Source organism: Rhinichthys klamathensis, unplaced genomic scaffold, assembly GCF_029890125.1.
Source record: "Rhinichthys klamathensis goyatoka isolate OS25496 unplaced genomic scaffold, OSU_Roscu_1.1 h1tg000665l_1, whole genome shotgun sequence".
Classification (NCBI taxonomy): domain Eukaryota; kingdom Metazoa; phylum Chordata; class Actinopteri; order Cypriniformes; family Leuciscidae; genus Rhinichthys; species Rhinichthys klamathensis.
The window spans coordinates 742,501-766,440 of record NW_026607104.1 but is presented as its reverse complement, the minus strand read 5'-3'; the positions used below and the strand labels follow the sequence as shown (position 1 = coordinate 766,440).

Sequence of the window (23,940 nt, the reverse complement as noted above, 5' to 3'; positions counted from 1 at the left end):
TAACACTTTATTTTGATGGTCCCTTTTGAACATTCTGTTGACTATAAGTAACTTTGCAACTCCATGTCAACTAACTCTCAGTAGAGTATTAGTAGACTGTCTGCTTAAAGGTGCTCTAAGCGATGTCACGCGTTTTTTAGGGCAAAAATTTTTTTGTCACATACAGCAAACATCTCCTCACTAACCGCTGGCTGCCTGTCCCCTGAACACACTGTAAAGAAACGCGATCTCTGTAGACAGCCCAGGCTCCACAAACAGCAACAAAAGCAAACGGCAGCGACCCGCTCCCTGAAACATAATAAACTATTCCAGCCAATGACCGACAAGAAGGGTTTGGGGGTGTGGTTTGGGGGGTTAGTGTGCGGATGAGGAGGAGGGAGGGTCTAGCTAGCCTCCGTTTTGTTTGACAATAGTTCGAACGTCAACAAGAAGTGACGTCACCCAGGATCGCTTAGAGAACCTTTAATATCTGGTAACTCGTTATTGTGATGCTCCTCCATCAGACATTATACTGACTATAAGTAACTTCGCAACTACATGTCAACTTATTCTATTCCTGACCCTACCAGTCTACTAATACTCTACTAACACTCTAGTGAGAGTTAGTAGAGATGTAGGTGCAACGTTACTTATAGTCAACTGAATGTGTTAAAGGGGCCAACCAAATAAAGTGAAACCATACGTTTTTGTGTTTAATTTTGGAGGGAAATTGGCTCCTCCCATAACATAGAATATGCGTGTGTGTGTGTGCGTGCGTGTGTGTGTGTGTGTGTGTATATATATATATATATATAATGGCGTTGTGCAGGTTTATGTGAATGTATCATAACATTAAGATGTTAATAATTATGGCCATATAGGCGCTGGAGAAAAATATACAGTAAATACTGTAAATGTTTTATACCTTATGGGAACAGTCCCCTTCCCTCCAAAATTAAACACACATTTAATTAATTCAATTCAAATATATATATGTTATTTACTCAAGTGAATGTTTAAAGACAGCACTTCTACTTTTACTTGAGTAATATTTTACCTTGAGTATCTTTACTTTTACTCAAGTACATGGTATGTGTACTTCGTCCACCACTGCTCGTAACACACAGCCAGCAGAAAACAAGCCGACAGCACTGCATGTCTGACGCAACCATGGCCGTAGCCAGCTATGAGGTCACCGAGGTCCGGTTTTTTTACATTCAAAAATAAAATGTCAAGCTCTCTGAATGATTAATTAGCAGTGTTTAAACCACCTCATATGAGTGTTTGCAATTCATGTTGCTGCGAGAAGCTGGCGCAGTGAACTGAACGGGGCTTGAGAGCGCGTTGTGAACGCGGGTGCAGCCTCCGTGTTGCCAGATCCACCTAATAGAAAGGTGGCAGTAGTCACCTGTTTTTCTGATTTAATGTGACACTTTAGGAAGTTATTAATGTGGGAAGGTTTAGTGATATATTAACCTTATTTCCAAAACACAAGCTTTGAACTTATTTCGGATTATTATTATTATTTTGTTTTGCTTGTTTTTCGTAGCAATATCTGGCAACATTTAACTGTCGGCATTAATACATTTAAAAAAAAAGAAGCTTATAGACAAACTGTAATTGCATAAAGCTACCACATTCGGTAAGACAAACGCAATGACAATCGATTATCTGTAAGAAATGTATAACACTATCAAAAACAATAGCATAAAACAGATCTGTATGTTAGCCTACAGAATGAAATTTGCCAAATAACTTACTGGCCAGCTGGAAGACGGCTCATGCTGTTTAGTTAACCTTTCACAAAGCCATCATAAAAACATTAATTAAAGCAGTGTTTCTCAACTAGCAATCTATTCAGTCAGCATATTTGTGTTTGATCTGTGTGAATTTCGTCCGAATTTGACGAGTGATTAAAAGATGGCTAATTCGTAACAGTTCGTACGACCTCACTCGTACGAATTAGTACGATTTTTGCTAAAACGTACATATTTGACGAGTTGCCCAATTCGTATGAATTCGTACGAATGACCCTGACCCCGCCCCTAAACCTACCCATCACGTGGGTTTAGACAAATCGTACAAATTCGTACGAATGAGGTCGTACGAATTCGTACGAATTAGCCATCTTTTAATCACTCGTCAAATTCGGACGAATTGGTCGTGAGATTGCGTTGAACTTGCTAGACCTACTTTTTCTTTGCACAAAACTCTCCAGAAAGTGCCATTTTGGTTTATTTTTCACAAAAAAAATCCCGGGGGGGCAAACCCTCGGACCCCCCTAGTGAGAGACTACCCCACACATAATTAAATCCAAATTTAACCCCTGTATATATATATATATATATATATATGCCAAATTCCATAAAAAAAAAGGGTCACAGCTTAATGTCCATTGGGAAATGTGGTTCCAATGGCCAAACCATTATTATAGCAAAATTCTTTACACAACACCCCGGACCTCACTAATTTTCAAACCCTGGTTACGGCCTTGGACGCAACTTGTTTTTTTAATGCAGAACTAAAACCTAAATTTAGTGAAAACTTTAACACTATTCCTCAGCTATCTTGCAACCACTGGCGTTTTTTTTTTTTTTTTTTTTTTTTTCAGGAAATGCCAATAAAGTTTTTCCAGGAGGAGATTGTGATATGACACAAACATATTTTCGACTGTAAAAGATACATGTGACAATACTTCTCATAAAGCTAGACTCGTAAAAAACCTTTGAAACAAGAATTTACATGGTTACACTTTATTTCGATGGCCCACTTTAGGCATTCTTCCTTCTATGAGTAACTTTGCAAGTACATGTAGACTAACTCTCATTAGAGTATTAATAGACTGGTAGAGTTAGTAGAATAAGTTGACATGTAGTTGCAAAGTTAGTAATAGTCAGTATAATGTCTGTTGAGGAGCATCACAATAAAGAGTTAGTTGACATGTAGTTGCAAAGGTAAAGTACATATAGTTAGTAAAATGTCTAAAGTGGATGATCAAACTAAATTGTTAGAATTTTGACCATATGTAAAGTGAATATCTCCAATAATTATGCCGTGCAAAGAATGACTAGTGCTGAGATGTTCAGGGCAGTACGGCTGATTGGAAGCAGCTCTCGATGAGCAACAGAACAAAGGCGAGTTGTAAATGGGAGGGTCATAAACAGCATGTTTAAGTGCAGCAGAGAGGAAGTGGACTTGTGCTCACTACTAACCACTCACTTTAAGCGTACAAGCCAAGCCTCCATTAGATCATCTCAATGGGTAAGTCATTTTGTTATTTTAAAAGAAATTCATTGTCATGGTGCATGCAAGTCATTGTTAATTGATGCTTTATAGATTTCGATTTTGCTTTAAAATATTGTGGTTGATCATGGGAATCTGGAGAGGCTATGTACACTTGTGTACTTCCCACCGAACAGATGAAAAAGAGAAGGAACTCGTTTCGATTCACATCCTCTATCGGGGGATTTCTGCTCAATTGTATATTTAGAGGATGCTGTAGAAGGTATACTTTCCTTTCCTAAATGAAACCAAAAATTAGGTATATCATCATAGTAAGTGTGTAGACAGTGCTGGTGTTGTGATTGCCATGACAGCCTACTTCAGTTGAGTATTTGGTGACAAATACTCAACTGTTTATTGTGATGCTCCTCAACAGACATTATACTGACTATAAGTACCTTTGCAACTTCAGCATATTCTAACTCGAACCCTACCAGTCTATACTCTACTAATACTTTACTAATACTCTACTAATACTTTACTAATACTCTACTAATACTTTACTAATACTCTACTACTCTACTAATACTCTACTAATACTTTACTAATACTCTACTAATACTCTACTAATACTCTACCAATACTTTACTAATACTCTATTACTCTACTAATACTTTACTAATACTCTACTAATACTCTACTAATACTCTACCAATACTTTACTAATACTCTACTACTCTACTAATACTTTACTAATACTCTACTAATACTCTACTAATACTCTACTAATACTTTACTAATACTCTACTAATACTCTACTAATACTTTACTAATACTCTACTAATACTTTACTAATACTCTACTAATACTCTACTAATACTTTACTAATACTCTACTAATACTTTACTAATACTCTACTACTCTACTAATACTCTACTAATACTTTACTAATACTCTACTAATACTCTACTAATACTCTACCAATACTTTACTAATACTCTACTACTCTACTAATACTTTACTAATACTCTACTAATACTCTACTAATACTCTACCAATACTTTACTAATACTCTACTACTCTACTAATACTTAATACTCTACTAATACTTTACTAATACTCTACTACTCTACTAATACTCTACTAATATTAATACTCTAATGAGAGTTAGTTGACATGTAGGTGCAACATTATATAGCCGAATATTTCAATGTAGTCAAATAGTTCTGTGATAATTTAGTGGTTTTGAAATGTGTAGCCTACATTAAGTATGGTTAGGTTCATTTATTATCCGCCGTTTGTGGTTTGAAGGCGATCGGGTTAAAGATCAGTTAGATTGTGTTGGGCGTCATATATGCAGATATGTATGAACTAGAGTTTGAAATTTGTTTTGCTTTTTGACACTGATGTGATGGGTCATTTACAATAAATGCCATTCTAACATTTTAATGACAAATTCAATTTGTACCACTGTAGTTGAGGTCAAGGAAAATATTCATGACACAGTTATAATGGCCTCATGACAGCCAATGTCAAAACCAACCACATGACAGTTTAATGTGATGTTAACCCATAAAGCTACGTGGTTTCTTAAGTTTGATAATTAATCTGCTAGGTCATGTTTATGACAGGTTGTGTTGCCTTAGTAAATGTCAAGTTGTCATGACAAATACACTGACAGGTTATGATGTATTGGTTTATGTCGAGTTGTCATAACAAAGACATCTCTTCTCAAACAATGTCATATTTGCATTAAAAATGTCATAATTGAGCGAATGACACTCAATGACAGTTGTCATAAACAAACATAAAACCTCCAAACAACAAAGTGTCATGTCAGTCTTATGCACACACCTTCAAGTAAAGTGTTACCATGTTATGTTTCTATTTGAAAGATTAAATTTAGTATTTTAGTAACTCCATGGTTACATTTTTCAAAATAACTGAGGTACCTGAGTTTTAGTTTTAATTCTCTGTAAAGTCTGATGCAAGAAAAAAAAGTTTGTGTTACACATTCTGATCTGTCATGATCACAGAGTTTGTGTTTGGTGTGTATTATAGAGGCAACTGTGGTCATGTAATAGGGAAGTAAGAAAACACTTTTCTAAATACCTGTATTTACCTTCAGGAACCATATTTGACTAAATGCTGGTGTTCAAAATGTAAATGTAAACGTTTTTCTTTTACATTGAGTTGTTCATGCCTGTGGAAAAGGTTGCCGCCACGATGTTAGGGGTTGCTTGGGCATGGGTCGTCTGTTCTGGGTAATTTCCAGATGGCTACTAATGGGTCAAAGAGTTTCTGACCCAAGATTTGTTTAAATACTTAAATCATGTAAGACTAAAGGATTTTATTGCCCATTTTCATGACAATTGTATGTCTGATTATTTAGAAAAGTAAAAGGACACATTTGAGGTGTCATTCATGTAGCAGAAACCTCAAAGTTTACACATCAAAGTTTGGTTTCACTTTATTTTGACAGTTTCTTTAACACATTCTGTTGACCAATGTTGCACTTACTTACATGTCGACTTACTCTCATTAGAGTGTTAGTTGAGTATTAGTTGACTAGTAGGGTTTGGGACAGAATAAGTTGACATACTTGCAAAGTTACTTATAGTCAGTATAATGTCTGTTGAGCATGGGGTTAGAATTGTTGCATTATTCCAAATAAATAGATTAATATTCACAAATAAATGTAAAGAGGTTCACAAAAAATGATCAAATTCACAAATAAATAGATTAAGATCCACAAATAAATGTAAAGAGGTTCACAAAAATGTATAAAATTCACAAATAAATAAAATTGAGGAAAATAAACTATGGTAATATTCATCTGCATTGGCTCAAATAGGAAGTGTATGCATAATGCCCATAAAATTGCTACAGCAAAAGATGTTTAAAATTTGGATTTTGTTATAATTAGACCATTAGACTGTGTATCAAGTCAAGCCACAATTTTTATGAGCCTTGGAAAAAGCCAGAGAAACAGCGCTTTACATCTCTGTTATGGGAACAAGCAGTATACTCTCTCTTTATACTGATGCACAAATAAACTCTCTTTATTTTATTTATACTCTCTTTATACTGAGTCACGTTATTCAAGATACAACAGAAAATCATCAGTATTTAGCTGGCTGATGAATAACTGGTTCAACCTTGTGATAAATACATGAGTTTGTGTAATATAGGTGAAATTACTGTCAGACCACAGCCAACAGCTTTTCCCACTTCTTCAGTCAAGGAGTTTTAATGTTGCTTATGATCAGCTCCGTGGATCTAACAATCTATAGAGCATTATACCCAGACAGCAACATAGTTTCGGCCCAGGTCCGGCCCACATCTGGTACAGCTGGAATCCACACAGCCCGGATGTGGGCCGGATATGGGCCAACACTATGTTGCTGTCTGTAAATAGTATTTTAAATATTACCTGCATTACGATTCCCTTTGTTAGTAGAGATAGGTGGGTTCTTTCTAAACGCGTGACAGGTTGTTGCATTCCAAGAGATATCATGCATTTAAAAGTGAAATATGCCAGGCAGACAAGCGATATGCATTTATTGATCGGTTAAAACACGTGATCACACAAATAATATTTCATATGAATCAGACTTAATAGTTTTTTATGGTAAAAGTAACTTACAGCATCTAAAGTAGGCTAAATGCATAGATGTATTTTTCAGCATTGCAGGATTTTTATTTGCAGCATCCAACCCCAGACAGTACACGCTGTTACATCGCGGGTGGTCATTTGGGCTCATATTTGGTACATGACATTTATTTATGTCCTATAGCTTTTTTGCCACAGCGATTGTGCTTTAAAAGGCAAAATCATATGTTCTGTAATTTCTTACATCGTGTCTACCCCGTGCGAGCGAGGCTGTCTACATTGGGCAAAGTGAATGTGCAAATCATTTGTCCTTGTAATTGTAATTGCGTGTAGTAGCCGCTACTTCAGAAGAAGAACGGGCATCCAATTACTATCAATGAATCATCGTGTCGCGCTGCGCCGCGTCCAGTGTAGACAGTATCACGAAATATGAATGTTCAAGTAGCCAGCACTAGTCAATATAAGCATGATTATGCAGACAGTTCATATCTGCAGCCAAGAAAACAGACGTCATATGGGGGAAAATGTGTTAACATTTCAAACATGCTAGTTTCACATGATTTGAAACTGCTACGGCAGCAGTGAAAAGATAATGTGCTATTTGCTGTGTCGCACCTCTTGCCGGTGTAGAGAGGGTGTTATTGATCATGATGATCATAATTCCTTGAGTTTATCCTGATGGAAATATAAAGAGGCCTTAAACTCCAGAGTTTTTAAGCCACACAAAGTGTTTTAACCACACAAACAGTTCAGCTCAATTTGAACGAAGAGCCCAAAGATTATTACTGCTCCTTCATGTGGCCGTTATCTGATTGGCTTGAGGAAACGGGGGGTGAGTGCACTTATTTGTAGATTTGTCTGCACATCCACGCTAGAAGTGTTTCAAAATCCACAGATGCGTGAGGGGATTTACAAATGCACAAGAAGCTATTCACAAATAAATGCCAGGCAGAGTTGTGTTTTACAAACAAAAAATATTTTAGAATTTTTTGTGAAACTCTTTACATTTATTTGTGGATCTTAATCTATTTATTTGTGAATTTGGCACATTTTTGTCAATCTCTTTAAAAAAATTTGTGAATATTAATCTAGTTATTTGGAATAATGCAACAATTCTAACCCCATAGTAGAGGAGCATCACAATAAATAGATATCCTCCTGGGACCCAAGAATAGACTTTTGTCCACTGTAGTGGACATTATATTTTAGTGAATTTCTCTGACATCATACATGTCACATGACACAACCTGGGTGTCCTGTAAAGAGCACATTCAGGACTTTTCAGAGATACCAAATGTTTGGAGGTTTCACCATGAAAACAACTTCTCCTTGGTCTTTAAAAATGTCTGACATTAATTTAGTGATCAAATGTAGCATTCTCATGGAAATATGATAATATATTGTAATTATAATTTAAATTGGTCTACTTTTTCAAATTGTATTTCATAAAACAACATCTCAGGAAAATGTTAAGGGGTTTCAAATAAAAAAAATACTTTCTGTTACAGAACAGGGCATTGATTTCAAACGTGTCCCAGAGGACATCAGGACTAAAATCATGTTTATCAGGCATTCTGGGAGACACAACAAGTGAATATGGAAATAAATTATACATCAATATTCCTATGATATTATTCTTAAAATGTTGCCAATTATTACACTTCGTTTTTCATTAAATGTTGCTCCAAAAATACGTGAATGTGCAAATTAGATACAGTGTAGATACATTGCATTGAATGGGAATATTAATTTATGGCCATTTTACCCACATATTGCAAAAAGTAAAATGGTGTATCAATTCATTCCATTACTTCTTTCATAACATAGTTGAGAATAATCTTTATACAAATTTTGGTTGAAAAAATCCTGAAACCCCAAAATGTTATTGGTGATTGAAAAAAAATCCCATTGTTTTTGCCTATACATATAATTTCATGTCATTTTATTTTTTAAACAACTTAGTCCTGGCGTCCACTACAGAGGACATAGCATAACGTATGAATAAAATATGATTGTATATGTGTTTTTTTTACCATTTGTTTATTGTGCTCTAAACAGTGTGATGACATGGAAAAAAACTAAATTCAATTAATTCTCTAATGAGAGTTAGTCGACATGTAGTTGCAAAGTTACTAATAGTCAACAAGTGTTCAAAAGGGATCATCAGAATAAAGTGTTACCCAAAGTTTAGTAATTAGGATTAGGAAATGGTTCAATGGTTCATACTAGTAATACTAGCCTACACTCAAACTATTAAATGATCTGTTTTCAGGCTTTGGTAGTTGTATAGGTCATTTAGATACATAAATCAACATAGTGTCCTACAATTGAGCTTTGAGACATTTCTAGAAATCAACAAACGCTGTTGCAAGTTTGTCAGAGCCGCCGTGTCGACGACGTAATTCGTGTTAAAAGAGGTGGAAAGTCCCTGCCGGTGAATTCAAGTCCTGAGAACTTTGGCCAATCAGTATGTCCATACAGCAACCAAAAGGAAGTGACTTTGTGACACAGAAAAAGTGCACGCCAATGTGGGCCCTGAGAGGAAATGACTTGCACTGTGCATGAGCCTGCGATCACAGGCCGTCTCTGCTCGCCTCCGCTCTATCGGTCCTGAACCCTCAACTAACTCATTCAACTTCCGACCGTACGCTAAACATCAACCAGTAAAACATGGTGACAAAAACAAGCCAGTACGAATGGCTCTTTCGATGAATAAAAAGCGTTCCTTCAGTCATTTACAACAGTCACATGCGAAGATGTGCATCCAGGACTTCTGTAACAAGTAAGTATGCGGGTTTCTTCACTTTCTTTGTCCATTTGAATGTCTACAACAACATTGATGTACGAAAGAGTGTTTTGTTATCAATTGTTTGAAAAGTGAAAGTAATTCCCACAAGTTTGAGGGTCACTACAGTAGTGAGCTAGACCATACGTATTAAGAAAGTAAATGGGAGTCATTGAATTATTGTCGTTTTTAAGACAATTGAGATTGTGGTGCTCGAGAGGACAGTTCTACGAGTGTTGTTCGCATATAATCTGTAGTTTAACTCCAGTCATGTGGCACTGGTAAAATTCAGGTTGCAGATTTAATGTAAAGTTAAACGTGTTTCAAATGTAGCTACGTGTTTTTCATTCATAATGATTGCAGGGAAAACCCCTGGCGTACTCAAGGCCACAATATGGATGTTACACTACACCTTTACCACTAAACTCCTACCCCATGTTCAAGGTGTTCACATGACCTTTTTAGACAGGATACACTTTGCATTTCTACACGTTATAATGTGGGGGCACATCCAGCAGACTATAATATGTTGTTCTGACTAACATCTGTGGGCTGATGTTTGAAAAAAAAACGAATAATGGTCCGTCATTAATAAGTAACTATGCAGTAACACTTCAGCTATTAACTAATATAGAAACAAGCTTAATTAATCAGTAAGTAATATGAAATTTAGGACATTTAGAAAGATTAGGTAATCAATAATTACTGAATTAGATTTGGCATCATTAATAGCTATTAACTAACTGACAAATTATAAAGAACATTATGTGTGTCTGAGACGTAATCAGTTATCATTTTTACTCTGAATATAGTCATGAATATAGTCCCTATGCAGGAACTACTAGTGATCTAGACCACTATTTTAAAGTGAAAATTATGTTTTTGGAAGGAGATGGAACCATATTAGTCCTAATTCGATATTACAGTACTTACTGATTAATTAAGCTTGTTTCCATAATAGTTAATAGTTGAAGTGTTAATGTAGTACTGCATAGTTACTTATTAATGACGGATCATTATTCTAAAGTGTTGATGGAGGCTGTGTTACGTGTGTGCATCATGTTCTCCTTTATTGAAAGCAGGACTCGAGCTGTATTGTAGGTGAAGTGCAGGAAATGAAGGACGTACGTGCAGAGCAAAAATAATAACTGAAACTGATGCCCACAGATTCTTTTCTCATCTTTGGTTTGTAACATAAATAATCATAATAAGGAAACGGTCCTCTAAGTGAGAAAAGCTTGAGTAGCTTGTGATAAATCAATTAAAAATGTATGCTTTAATATTAGTTTACTTAAAGCGAGTGTAAGTGTATTATTCATGTATATAATCTGTAGCGACAGAAAGTCCATTTTGTCCAAGAAACGCCCGTTCAGGTGCAGTCACATTTATCGCTGTTTGGTGAAATCCAGCCTTTTTAATAGAAATATGCTATCGGGAATTTTCAGATTTCAAAACGCAGATTTCACAATGTTAAGCTGTTCTTAGAAATTTGTCGCGCTGACCAACAGAAAGTGATTTCTGTGTGACAACAATGGACAATTTTCCCCACAAAATTTCGCTAATGTGAGAAGAGACTGTCTGATTGGCATGTTCAGTGACCAATGAGAGTTTGTTTAGTTTGATGTGTCATCTAGGGTGGGTAAAATGATTGATAGACCAGCGTGGAAAAAGATGATCCCGCTGTCTGTGAACAGCTGTGCAGAAAACACCAGCAAGAATTAGCGGACGAGTACCAATGATCTCATAAACACAGAATATACAGACATCTGTGTACTAACTGTACTATACTGACATTTCATACCACTATCCTGGCAAATCCTGATTAGCTCATCCTCAGAAGCGCTCATCTGACTTTGCCTATATGGTTAACCAGAATGTGATCTAGTTTTAACAGGTGTTTTAATGTGCTTTTAGCTCTGCTAATAACATTTAAACCCTTGTTCTAGTTTTCACACAGGGCTTTCACTCTGAATACAGTCTAAACCAGATTAGACAACCTGACACTGGTGACTATCACAACTTTGCTTGAGTGACAAACTTTCATCACTTTCATCTAAAGTGAAGATGTTTGCTAGCTGTTGCTAGCTGTTGTTTGGAGCATGTTTGCTAGCTGTTGGCTTCACTAACTCTGATGAACTGGATGGGTGACATCTTAGGTTTAGTATGAAGTCAAATTGACTTTCATTTGTCACTTTCTATTACTCAAAATTGTATGGTTGCTAGATAAGGCATGTTATCCAGTCAGTTTAAAGGGGCTTTCAGCAGTCAGTTTAGCTTGCTTTGGTCGCGTCGGGTGGTTTTCTGCCTCATTGTCGTGCATTAAAAGGGTTTAGTCGTGGATTGTTTCTTGTTTCTTACATATTCACCCACACTTTAAGAGCAGGTTAAGTTCTGGTCACTGACTCCTGTGAATGGAAACATTGTTTAAATGTCACAAGCTGAAAACAATATCGAGTGGAAACTCTGACACACCACTGAGGCATGATATATTATATTGCTTTCAGAGGAAATTGATACTGCTCACTTTACAGATAATGCTGTAAATAATGCTATCCCAAAGCGGGAAAAAAACTTTATAATCTTTCAACAAAATGTAATAAAATTAAAGAGCTTAACTTTTCCTCTGACATCATCGTAACAACGTGGGCGTGAAAAATAGACAAATATGTCTCAGTGCCCGTTTTCTTCTTCTTGCGGACTGGTTGGCTTGAACTTGTACTTTCAAGAAGGGTGAACATTGGAGAAGGACACAGTTTTAATTCATTCCATACTTCTTCAGTTCCCACATTTCTAGTCTTTTTCTGACTGATTCAAGTTATTATACAGAGTTTTTTTTTTAGTTTTTTTATCTAAATGTAATAATTTTATCCCCATTCAAATCATTGCGGCATCTTCTCCAATCATTTGGCTCCATGCCTGCTTTTCATGATCCAATCAATTCCCGATGGATAATCAAGATCTGTGCTACATTCTTACCCTCTGAAATTCGCATCACATTAAAAAAAATAAATGCACTTGTAAACTGTGTTTGACCTCCTATCCCTTCATGCTGAGCAGCGCATGAGGTCACATCGGCAGGATCAGGGAGTTGTGTAAATAAGGCTGAAATCTTCTCCACCCTGCTATTTTGTTGCAGTTCCTAGAGCATGACATCTTCTTTGTGTTTTTTTTTTTGGAGATTGAAGATTAATACTTCATAGCTTAGAGCAACCCATGTGTTTGTTTGCAGTAGCAGGGCATTGCTGGGTCATTCTGAGTAATAGGCTACTTAAAAATGCTTATTTTTTTCTTTATGTTGGAAAAGGAATTTATCACATGGGCATGCATAATGTAAATAAAATATCAAGCCCATTGCTTGATATTTACTATTTTGTTTCCATTATAATATATTCCAAAATAACTTGCATATCAAAATAACTTGCTCTGCCTCTGAAACAACTGTACTTTTCCGCTGACATTATCATAATAATGTGGGTGGGGAAAATAGCCAAATATGTTGATGAGAACAGGTTTGGATACAAATAAAAAAAATGTGTTAATGACATGATGCTCATTTTTGTCCCTATTAATGTCTGCAAACAAAGACTTGAAAATGTTTTAATTTATAATTTTATTGAATTTTGATATTTTTTGGAGCATGTCAAAAATAATAATTTTGTAATTATTAATTCATGATATGAAAAAAAACGTCCTACTTATATTAACCAGTCTAAAAAAAGACTGTTTTTATATTGTTTTAATATATTGTTTTTAATATATTTTTTAGTGTAAGGAAAGGAAGTGTAGGGAAAATATATGAAATGTACGGTAAATTTTCTGAGGCATTACATTTAAAGTTTTGTTGAAAATGATAAATAATTTTTCGAAACCATATGAAACCAAACATAAATACAAAGATTGCCATAAAGTGTACAAGAATATTTGATTTTTTTTATTAAAAAACAAATATTTTTATTTTGGCATAGCACAAACACTGCAGGATCAGTAATGCATTGGCTCAAGAGGATGTTCGAACAGTAATAGTTAGCCTGGCTTATGAAACACCACTAAAAAACTACACACTCTTATTGCAATTTGTAACCATTTTACGATTCGCTGATTCATGGATAATTTGTATGTTTTTGCACAATCTTCTTAAACACAGTGATGTTTAGTTCTTTTAATTTCCTTGAAGGGAAGTTTGTAAGAAGGTCAAGAGTACTTTGCTGACAGTGCCACACTAAACTTCTACTTAACTCCTAAAAATAGGATCCTCTTGCCACAAGCTCGCTCCTGAACCATAATTCTTTGGTTGGATATTATAATGTCCACTACGCTACCATTAGACTTCTCATTTAGGTCAAAATTGTCCCATGGGATTCTAATCTCGCCACTCCACCCAGTGTTAGATGGACTTTCCTCCGTTCCCATCTATATCTGCTGACTGGCACTCAGACGTCCCGCGCCGGATAAGCAAATTCCTCTGTGCGCTCGACAGCCCAGGAGGGGCTCGAACTTTCCAAAGGAAACGTAGAGTTTCCTGTCCTTTCAGTGTCCCGGCCAGATTCAAGGTTTTTGCTGGAGGTTTGGAAGTTTTGTGGCGGAGACGAGTACGTCCTCAAGCTCTCTGTGATCTCGAGTCTCTTCTGGCGATATGTTCAGCGAGAGTCCAGCGGTGCAGAGCATCAGAAGATGCGTCAGCAGAAGGCAAGCGTCGATTGTGGAGTCAGGGAGCAGATTGAGGATCAGGGGACAGTGTGGGTGGGTGTTTGGAGAAGTTTGTTTGGAGTTGGCTTCTTAATTGAAGAACAATTATGTGGAGTTTGTGATTATGTAGTCATATTCCTAAGAATTCTCTTGATATCACTAATGTTATTTGGACATTGTGGATCTATAGCAGGAATTTTGTTAGGGTTTCTGTGATAGGCGGCGGCTGTTGTGTTTTTTCATTGTTTATTATTATCGACTGTCTCATCTTCATGTTTTGACTGGGTTTGCTCAATGTGTTTATAAGCTTGTCCTTTTAATTTGTTATGTCTGTAATTTGTTATGTCTGGTGCTTCAGTATTATTGGTTTAGATGGCGAAGGTTTTTGTTTATCGTTTAGTTTTGCAAAAAAAAACTTTTTGGCTCCAAGGCCATATGACTTTTCCAGTTGTTCATGATTTTCTAGGATAAAGATTTTTAAAAATGCTTTCACTCACAATTTTTACCCAATTAAATATTTTAGGGCTTGGCATACATTGAAAAAAAAAGTATATTCATTAGATGTATACATTTGTTTTAGAGAGATTTGATAAAAATTACATGATTTTTTCAGGAAATAACCCTTTTAAAATTAGGCTATCTCATATATTCAGGTTTAGCACTTTGTTTCAAGTAACTTTATCTATTTTCATCAATATATACATGCATAAGAAAAACATCTGGTCTGGTATTTTCAAAATTAGTACTTAATTGTATAGAATGCGGCAGTGATTATGTATTTTTATTGGCCAAACCCGTAAGTTCGCTTCACCCTGGTTCCCTCGACAAAAAAAACAACAATAAAACAATAGTAATTTTTCCATTGACTTTTGTTTTATTGCAGAAAATAAGCTCTATGACCAACAAAGGTTTATAATTCTTACATATTTTGTTCATCATGATAGTCTTCACAAATGAACACAACTTTCATGAATTTTGAAGCGTAAATAAGCAAACTACACCACCTTTTCTTGACTTCAAGTTCGCCATCATTAAGCTTCAGACAGCTCTTTCAGTCTTTATTTAAAAACAGTTGGTAACACTTTATTTTAAGGTGGCGTAGTTACATGTTACTACATGTTCATACCATAGTAATAACAGTAAATTATGCATAATTACAACTAACTAAACCCTAAACCAAACCCTATTCCTAACCCTAACGTAACTCTATAGTAAGTACATGCGATTAATGAATATTACTCAGTACTTATTTGAGTAAGTACAATGTAACTATGTCACCTTGAAATAAAGTGTAACCAAACATTTTCCCTCAAGGTTTGAGTTAGAAGAGTTTGCAAGAGCACGGTTATAAACACAATGACATGACTACTGAGTAATGAGTTGTTAGCAACCGCATTTTGTAGAATAAAACGTGAAAATATCTCTGTGTTCACCCCAGACCTCATTTCAGGCATTTAACCAAAAGCCCATTCAAAAATCCCATTGACTTCAGGACAATGGAACCGGAAGGGCTAAAATCCGAACTCGTTTCCGGAAATTGCCTATTAAAAACCCATCATCCCTATTAAAGGTACAGAATTCTGGTCTCTGTATTGCCATCTGTGTTAGAAATATACCATTACTTGCTGAGGAACATTGTTTGGGTTTATTACATCAGTTGGCCTTCAGACGTACACTGGTGAATCTGATGGTTTGAGGTTAACCCATAGCTGCCCATCAACACCATGTCAGAATGAATCCGATTAACAACACCAAAATCACTGATAATAAGTTCTACCAGATGTTTATCTGGAAATATGTCATCTGAGCAAGTAAGCATATCTGCTGCAATTGTAGTCAGGCCTTCTTTTCTTAGTTATTTGTAGGTTTATCACAGTGAGTAGGGCAAGAACACAGATTTTTTTGGCTCAACAATTCTTTCGAATGAAAAATGAAATGAGAAATCGTCTGTAATGTAGGCCTACCTTTATGTAGGGATACCCAACAGTACAGAGAGGTCTTCAGAATAGGCCCACTAACTTGAAAAGTAGAGGTCATTAATGTAGGTTATAAACCTTCAAATTTAAATGTTTTAATATTTGTGCAGCGTGAAGAGAGATTTGACTTTGATAGTTTTGCCCTGAATAGTGTTTTATACAGATAATATTGTGTTGAATTGCAGCACAGTTGTGATCTGGCCCTAGGCCTGGGGCCGCAGGTGTCTGGGTGGCTGTTGGGATGTTGTTAGGTGTTACTAGAGTGCTCTTGGTGGTTGTGCAGATGTTTTCACCCCCTGCAGTAGCTGATCCTGAAATAAGGCACCCCAGCCCTTCCCCGTAGCAAGGTATAATTGTCGAGAACGAGTCTTAACAACATGGCCTTTCCTTGCTTACAGAAACATGGCTGCTACAGCGGTCTCCTGGCCCGTTCCCATGAGGGCTATCGGAGCTCAGAATCTGCTCACCATGCCGGGAGGAGTCACCTCGTCGGGGTATCTGCACAAGAAAGGAGGCAGCCAGTTCAGCCTGATGAAATGTGAGTTTTGCAGCTCGCTGGAATCCATCAGCCAATAGACTAAACATCGAACATACATTAACATCTGTTAGAGGAAAGGAAACTCGCCCTCATGTTGTTCCAAGCCTGAATGACGTTCTTCCGTCTGTCGAACCCAAAAGAAGATTTTTTTTTTGTAAATATATGTATTCCAAATGAAAGTAAATGTTTGTTTGGACCCCATTCACTCAGCATTCACATTCTCCAGAAGCTCTTCTTTCCTGTTCTGTGCAAGAAATAAATTCATGCAGGTTTGGAAAGACATGATGGTGAATAAATAATGACAACATTTTTATTTAGGGGTAAAGTTTTAGGAAATACCATGCAGAAAAGTAGGACTAATGGTGTGTTCACACCGAACGCGAATAGGGCGTCAAATACGCGTCTATCGCGTCTAGTTAGATGCTTGAACATTCGCTCAGTTCAAAATTTTCAACTTGCGCCGAAGACATTTGCGGCAAACACGTCGCCCAATTCGCGTCATTCGCAACGCCCGGCGCGAATGATGCGTCTATTCGCGTCTTTGCATTGACTTTGTATGTAATCTACTCGCGCAAATAATTATATTCGCGTTCGGTGTGAACACACCATTACTCATAGGACCGTTTTACACAGCTTTATAGATAAATGTTCAATAGGCTAATGTTATGGGTAATACAATGTTTAACTCAGGAATTTAATGGTGGTTTAATCCATGCAGGAGTTAAGTAGGTTAACAATGCTTTTTCTTGTTGACTAACCTGTAATGTTCTTTAAAACCTTACAATAAGGCTCATTTTGTTAGAGGGTGAACTTTTTTAGAGGGGCTACTAGAATAGATTTACGTGATTTAATGTTCAAAGAACGCTTTATGTTTCTCATAATTTATATTGTTGCAGCACCCGTTTTCACTCTCTGTCCGAATGCTCCCTTTTAGATTCGGTTTCTTTTAAAACCCGCCTCCCGAACAGCGCACTCTGCTCTGATTGGTTAGTCGGCCCCAGTCTGTTGTGATTGGTCAACCGCTTAGAGCGTGTGTCGGAAATGTAAGACAGAGGGTGAAAACAATGCAAACAAAGTCACTGTATTGATTTAAATTGGCAAATGCTTAAGAGTCTATGACTGGATCATTATTGCTGTGATTATTATGTTACTAGCATGTTAAATGTTTGGCAACAGTTCTTCTAACCCTAATAGATGAAGTGTGTAGCTTTTCATTTCTTAAACAACCATGTAGGAACTAAGACACATCATGGCTATATTCCAGGATGACAATGTCAAGATTCATCAGGCTCAAGTTGTGTAAGAATGGTTTGGAGAAAGCATAAAGAATCATATTCACACCTTAAATTCATGGAGAGTCTTAGGGATGTGCTGGAGGAGACTTTACAGAGTGCTGGACTCTTGTATTGTCAATACAAGATCTCGACCAAACATTGATGTTCCTCTTGATGGAAATAACATCACAACATTAATGATTCTTCATGTTCCATCCCAACCATTCTTACACAACTTGAGCCTGATGAATCTTGACGTTGTCATCCTGGAATATAGCCATGATGTGTCTTCCTACATGGTTGTTTAAAGGGGTCATATAATGCCATTTTTGTACAAGCTAATATGATTCTTTAGGGTCTAAATTAAAAGTTTGTAATATACTTTAATTAAAAATTCTCATTAGTATTGTAAGAAAACACTTATTTTACCTGGTCAAAAACAGCTCTGTTTTCTGCACGCCGTTTCAGTGCATATGCCTTTAAATGATAATGAGCTTTGCTGACTCCACCCCTCTGTTCTGCGCATACACCGTTTGTAACTCAATAACACAATAACCATAACGCGTTGTTCAGTATAAACGTGGGATTATAAATTATATTGAGAACGTCATACATAGAAAACATGCCGTAATGTACCCTGAGTGTAAACCTTAGAAGCGTGCAGCTAGCGATTTGCAAAGATTAATATATTAATATAAAGTTTAATAAAACGTTACACTCACTTCCGTTCTTCTGGAGATTCAGCAGGAACACGAATATCTGGTACCGATCCTTTTGTCAAGAGCAGCTTCTTAGCAAATCCAGCTTTATACTGACCCTCGTTTATAAAGCAGTCTGGTGTGAAATGATTCGGCAAACATGAGAGCATTGACATTGCTCGTGGGGAATATTCTCTTCGAAAACAAACTCAGCCACTGCGTCTTCAGCGGTTCGGATTTAGAAACATTAAAATGACTGCTGTGTTCGTTATTACACCCAAGAACAGAACACCACAATCGCTTAGATGCCATTCTGCTCATAGACAGTGCTCCGGCATATCAACAATGACCGCGCCGGTCCGCGCAGACTATGATTGACAGCTGGCTCACGAGTGAGGGCGGGTCTGTGTTGAAACCCGGCTGTCAATCAACAATCGTGGGAGGGGCTTCCGAGCGTGTGACGTCACAGGCTCGAACGGCTTGATTTGAGGCAGGGGAAAACATATAAGGAGATTAAAACAAAAACACCGGATGGATTTTTATCATTTTATGATGGTTGTGTACAGACACTGCCAACACACATTTCAGTACGATCAACTTGTAAAAGTGCATGTACCATTATATGACCCCTTTAAAGGTGCTCTAAGCGATGTCACGCGTTTTTTAGGGCAAAACATTTTTTGTCACATACAGCAAACATCTCCTCACTAACCGCTGGCTGCCTGTCCCCTGAACACACTGTAAAGAAACGCGATCTCTGTAGACAGCCCAGGCTCCACAAACAGCACCAAAAGCAAACTGCGGCGACCCGCTCCCCAAAACATAACAAACTGTTCCAGCCAATGACCGACAAGAAGGGTTTGGGGGCGGGGTTTGGGGGGTTAGTGTGCGGATGAGGAGGAGGGAGGGTCTAGCTAGCCTCCGTTTTGTTTGACAATAGTTCGAACGTCAACAAGAAGTGACGTCACCCAGGATCGCTTAGAGAACCTTTAAGAAATGAAATACACACTTCATCTATTAGGGTTAGAAGAACTGTTGCCAAACATATAACATGCTAGAAACATAATAATCACTGCAATAATGATCCAGTCATAGACTCTTAAGCATTTGCCAATTTAAATCCAAACAGCGCCTTTTTCTTCTTTTCTTTTTTTTGGCCGGGCAGTGAATTATAAACACTTTTGCTTTTCATTTATGTGCTGAAGAGAAACATATTGATTGTCTGCCAATTCCACAGGGCCGCTTCGCTTCATTATAATCCACAAAGGCTGCCTCTACTATTTCAAGAGCAGTACGTCTGCCACACCGCAGGGAGCTTTCTCCCTCAATGGCTACAACAGGTTGGTGATTCTGCTTGTTTCCATTGGTTATTTCCACCAGTTCACATCGGTTTCCCTTACAACACTGCATTTGCTCACATGAAGCTCCGGTGCATCTGTGGTCATTCAGCCAGAGAAAGTTTCAGAAGCCCACCTCTCTGTACCAAGTATCTGTAAGTTAAGTAAACCAGTGGCCATCTCGGCAAGATCGCAGGCCACATCCTGTCCACAGCTGTGCGCTCCTCACGCAGACCTTTTTAGGTGCAAGAGTTTCGATTCTGCACCGAATTGGCCTTCGTATGTGTTTCCTGTGCACGTCAGCGCAGCGCTCACGTGTACGTTACATGTTCTGTTTAATACCATATGCTCCGTGATGTTAATGTTACGGAAAGGGCGTCGATTTCTGCAGAAGTTCCTCCTAAGCAGGTTGACTGTGCCATATGGTGAACATGTAATTATTGTGTGGCTGTGCCTGGGTAAAAATAGCCCTCTGAATTTGAATTAATACAGCAGAGCACAGGGAGTGTTCGCGGATGAGCGAGACCGTCCTAGAAGGACACTTTATTTGACAGAATGTGCATTTTCAATGGATTTACAGTGTACTTAAATACTGAGTTATATAATGAGTTTAATTGATAACTACATGAGTTAAGGTTAGGTTCAGGGTCATTACCTAGTTATTACCCAGTTAGTGTCACTACTACAATATACAATAAGTACATAGTATGTACATGCGGAACAGGACTGTAAAATAATAACAATATATTTATTATGGAATATGCTTTAAAATAATATTCTTAATTGTGAACTGAATGTAATGTTTTCTGACACTTAACTGCATGTCCATTGCAATTATGGACCCTTTAGCCATGTATCTGACACTGAGGATACAGTAAAACGATATAATCCTGATTGAAAGCAATACTAATAATCAGCAATCAAAAGGTTCAAACGTGTTTTGTGTTGTAGTTTTTTATGACACTTTGCATACACGGAAACACTTGTTTTTTTTTTTAAAGAAGTCTCTTCACGACTGCATCATTCATTTGATCAAAAATACAGTAAAATACTGTTACAATTCAAAATAACTGGTTTCAATGTGAATATATTTTAAAATGTAATTTATTCCTCTGATGAAAGCTGTATATTCAGCATCATTACTCCAGTCTTCAGTGTCACATGATCCTTCAGAAATCCTTCTGATATGATGATTTGATGCTCAAGAAACATGTATTATTATTTATCAATGTTTAAATCATTAATGTGTCTGTGGAAACATGTGACACGTTTCATATCAGGATTCTTGGATAGACAAAGTCAAAAAACAATTGAATTATTAAATCTTGAAATCTTTTGCAACATTATAAATGTCTTTACTGATCAATTTAAAAGTGTTATGATAAAAAAAAAAATCTTACAGACCACTTTTGAACAGTAGTGTACATTTAAATTCAAAACAAAAAGGATTTCTTCTTATCAATCAGCATCAGTTTATCTCCCAAACACGTTCTGCTGTCTGTGCTTGACAGGGTTCTGCGGGCAGCAGAGGAGACGACATCTAGCAACGTTTTCCCCTTCAAGATCGTCCACTTCAGTAAGAGACACCGGACGTGGTATTTCTCAGCAGCGAGTGAGGACGAGAGAAGGGTGAGATCACATCACACGGCACTGCGCAACCATGGACCTGTGTTCGTTTCTTTGATCAGTTCAAATGAAACTTAAATGTGTATTTTTCAATTCTGACAGAAATGGATGAAGAACTTAAGAAAAGAAATCAACTATTATAATGATAAGAGAGACGTGCCGCTTCCGAGGTAAAACCGCCATCTGCTCACATTAACCGAACACCGTTGAAGTCACATTTCACACATTATGCTTACACAACATGGTTTTTACCCCCTCATTTGTACCTTTCGTTTTCTTGGGGGGGGTTTCACATGACCGCCGTCACCTCTTCCTCTTTCTTTCAATCACTGCATGTCTGTGTAATTCTTCATCTACGTGTTCTGTCACTTTTCTCACGAATCTCTTGTGTGTTTTAATAGTGATGACTCGGATTCTGAGAGCATATATGGGCAGTTAGAGGAACCGCTGGAGATCAGTCCTGTTGAATATGACTTTGAAGCAGGTATGAGTGACACGCAGGGATTCAAAATCACTATGCTTTTATACTGACCTGTTTAAAAAAAAGTTTGGATTTAAATTGGCAAATGCTTAAGAGTCTATGACTGGATCATTATTGCTGTGATTATTATGTTTCTAGCATGTTATATGTTTGGCAACAGTTCTTCTTACCCTAATAGATGGAGTGTGTATTTCATTTCTTAAACAACCATGTAGGAACTAAGACACATCATGGCTATATTCCAGGATGACAATGTCAAGATCCATCAGGCTCAAGTTGTGTAAGAATGGTTTGGAGAAAGCATAAAGAATCATATTCACACCTTAAATTCATGGAGAGTCTTAGGGATGTGCTGGAGGAGACTTTACAGAGTGCTGGACTCTTGTATTGTCAATACAAGATCTCGACCAAACATTGATGTTCCTCTTGATGGAAATAACATCACAACATTAATTTCCATCAGTCATGCTCCCTCCCAACCAATTTTTCATAATCTGAGCCTGATGAATCTTGACATTGTCATCCTGGAATATGGCCACGATGTGCCTTCCTATGGTTGTATTTATCTTGTGGTAACTCTTTATATTGTTAAACTTTACATGTAGTTACTATAGTAATTACTGTTAATTGTGATTAATTACATGCAACTACCCCTAAATCCTAATCCTAGCCTTACCCTAGTTAATTATTATTACTCAGTACTTAAATGTATAATTATACTGTAACACAGACACCTTAAATTGAAGCACAACCAATGTTTAAATAAAATGATTAATTAACACTTTTTTCTCTTAATATTACAAATATTTAGTAGTAGTATTTCATAGTTTCATTTCACTTAACCATATAGCAAATTTTAGGTCTACAAAAATGTGTTTATTTAGAAATATTACAATTTGGTAACATGCACTTTACAATAAGGTCTCATTCGTTCACGTGAATTAACTTAATTAACATAAATGTACAATGAACAATATTTTCACAGCACTTAATGCTCTTTACCTTAAAGGGTTCTGTCAGGCTCTTCAGACGGATTTAATTCATTCTTTTTTTTTAGTTAAATTTGATGAATTAAGCAGCTCGTAACAAAAATGTATCCTTATATAGAAGCTGTTTGGCATAAAATAGAGATCTATATAGAACCTTTTTTCAATATTTACATCATTAGACATTTTTACAAAGAAAAGTATATTAATGCACTGTGAACTAACCATGCATGAACAAACAATGAAGACCTATATTGTTTATTAAATTACATTAACAAAGATTAACAAATGCTGTAAAAAGTATTTGTGTAAATCTGTATAAATGTAATTTTTTATGATATGGTATACATTCAATTAAAACATTTTTATTTTATTTAACAATGTATTTAATAATGTATTAACAAACCATAATTTTACCCAATATTTGTAGTCTGTAATTAAATAAAATTGCATACAAACAAATACAATTTTAAAAATCATGCATGAGAAATTTCATTTCGTTTAAAACTAGCATTGCATTCTCGTCTATTTATGATATGGTCTCTAATTTTTTTCTCATGTCTCATCTTCTTTTTCATATGTTTGTGACTGATTTGGCGAACAAATGTTTTTGAATTGAAGCATTAAACTTTTTTTATTTATTTCATTACATATTTAAAACAAATTCTAAGAACTAATAATAAAAGTTTAGGTTCAACGACTTAAAATCATTTTCATTTTGAAATAAAAAAACATGCTC

General features: G+C 36.5%; 1 protein-coding gene across 4 annotated transcripts in view; it reads left to right on the top strand.

Moving 5' to 3' along the window:
• Positions 1-3,152: 3,152 nt before the first annotated feature.
• sh3bp2 (SH3-domain binding protein 2) overlaps positions 3,153-23,940 on the top strand; it is a 28,191-nt gene continuing 7,403 nt past the window's right edge. The window contains exons 1-6 of one of the 4 annotated variants that reach the window (XM_056241690.1): positions 3,153-3,240; positions 16,660-16,799; positions 20,009-20,111; positions 21,620-21,737; positions 21,837-21,904; positions 22,136-22,218. In XM_056241690.1, coding sequence (XP_056097665.1) covers positions 16,664-16,799; positions 20,009-20,111; positions 21,620-21,737; positions 21,837-21,904; positions 22,136-22,218 — 508 coding nt within the window. In that variant the 5' untranslated portion in view covers positions 3,153-3,240; positions 16,660-16,663. Of the gene's footprint in view, positions 3,241-9,308; positions 9,597-14,021; positions 14,286-16,659; positions 16,800-20,008; positions 20,112-21,619; positions 21,738-21,836; positions 21,905-22,135; positions 22,219-23,940 lie in introns of those variants that run through there. The other 3 variants (XM_056241688.1, XM_056241687.1, XM_056241689.1) reach the window with 3 other exon arrangements.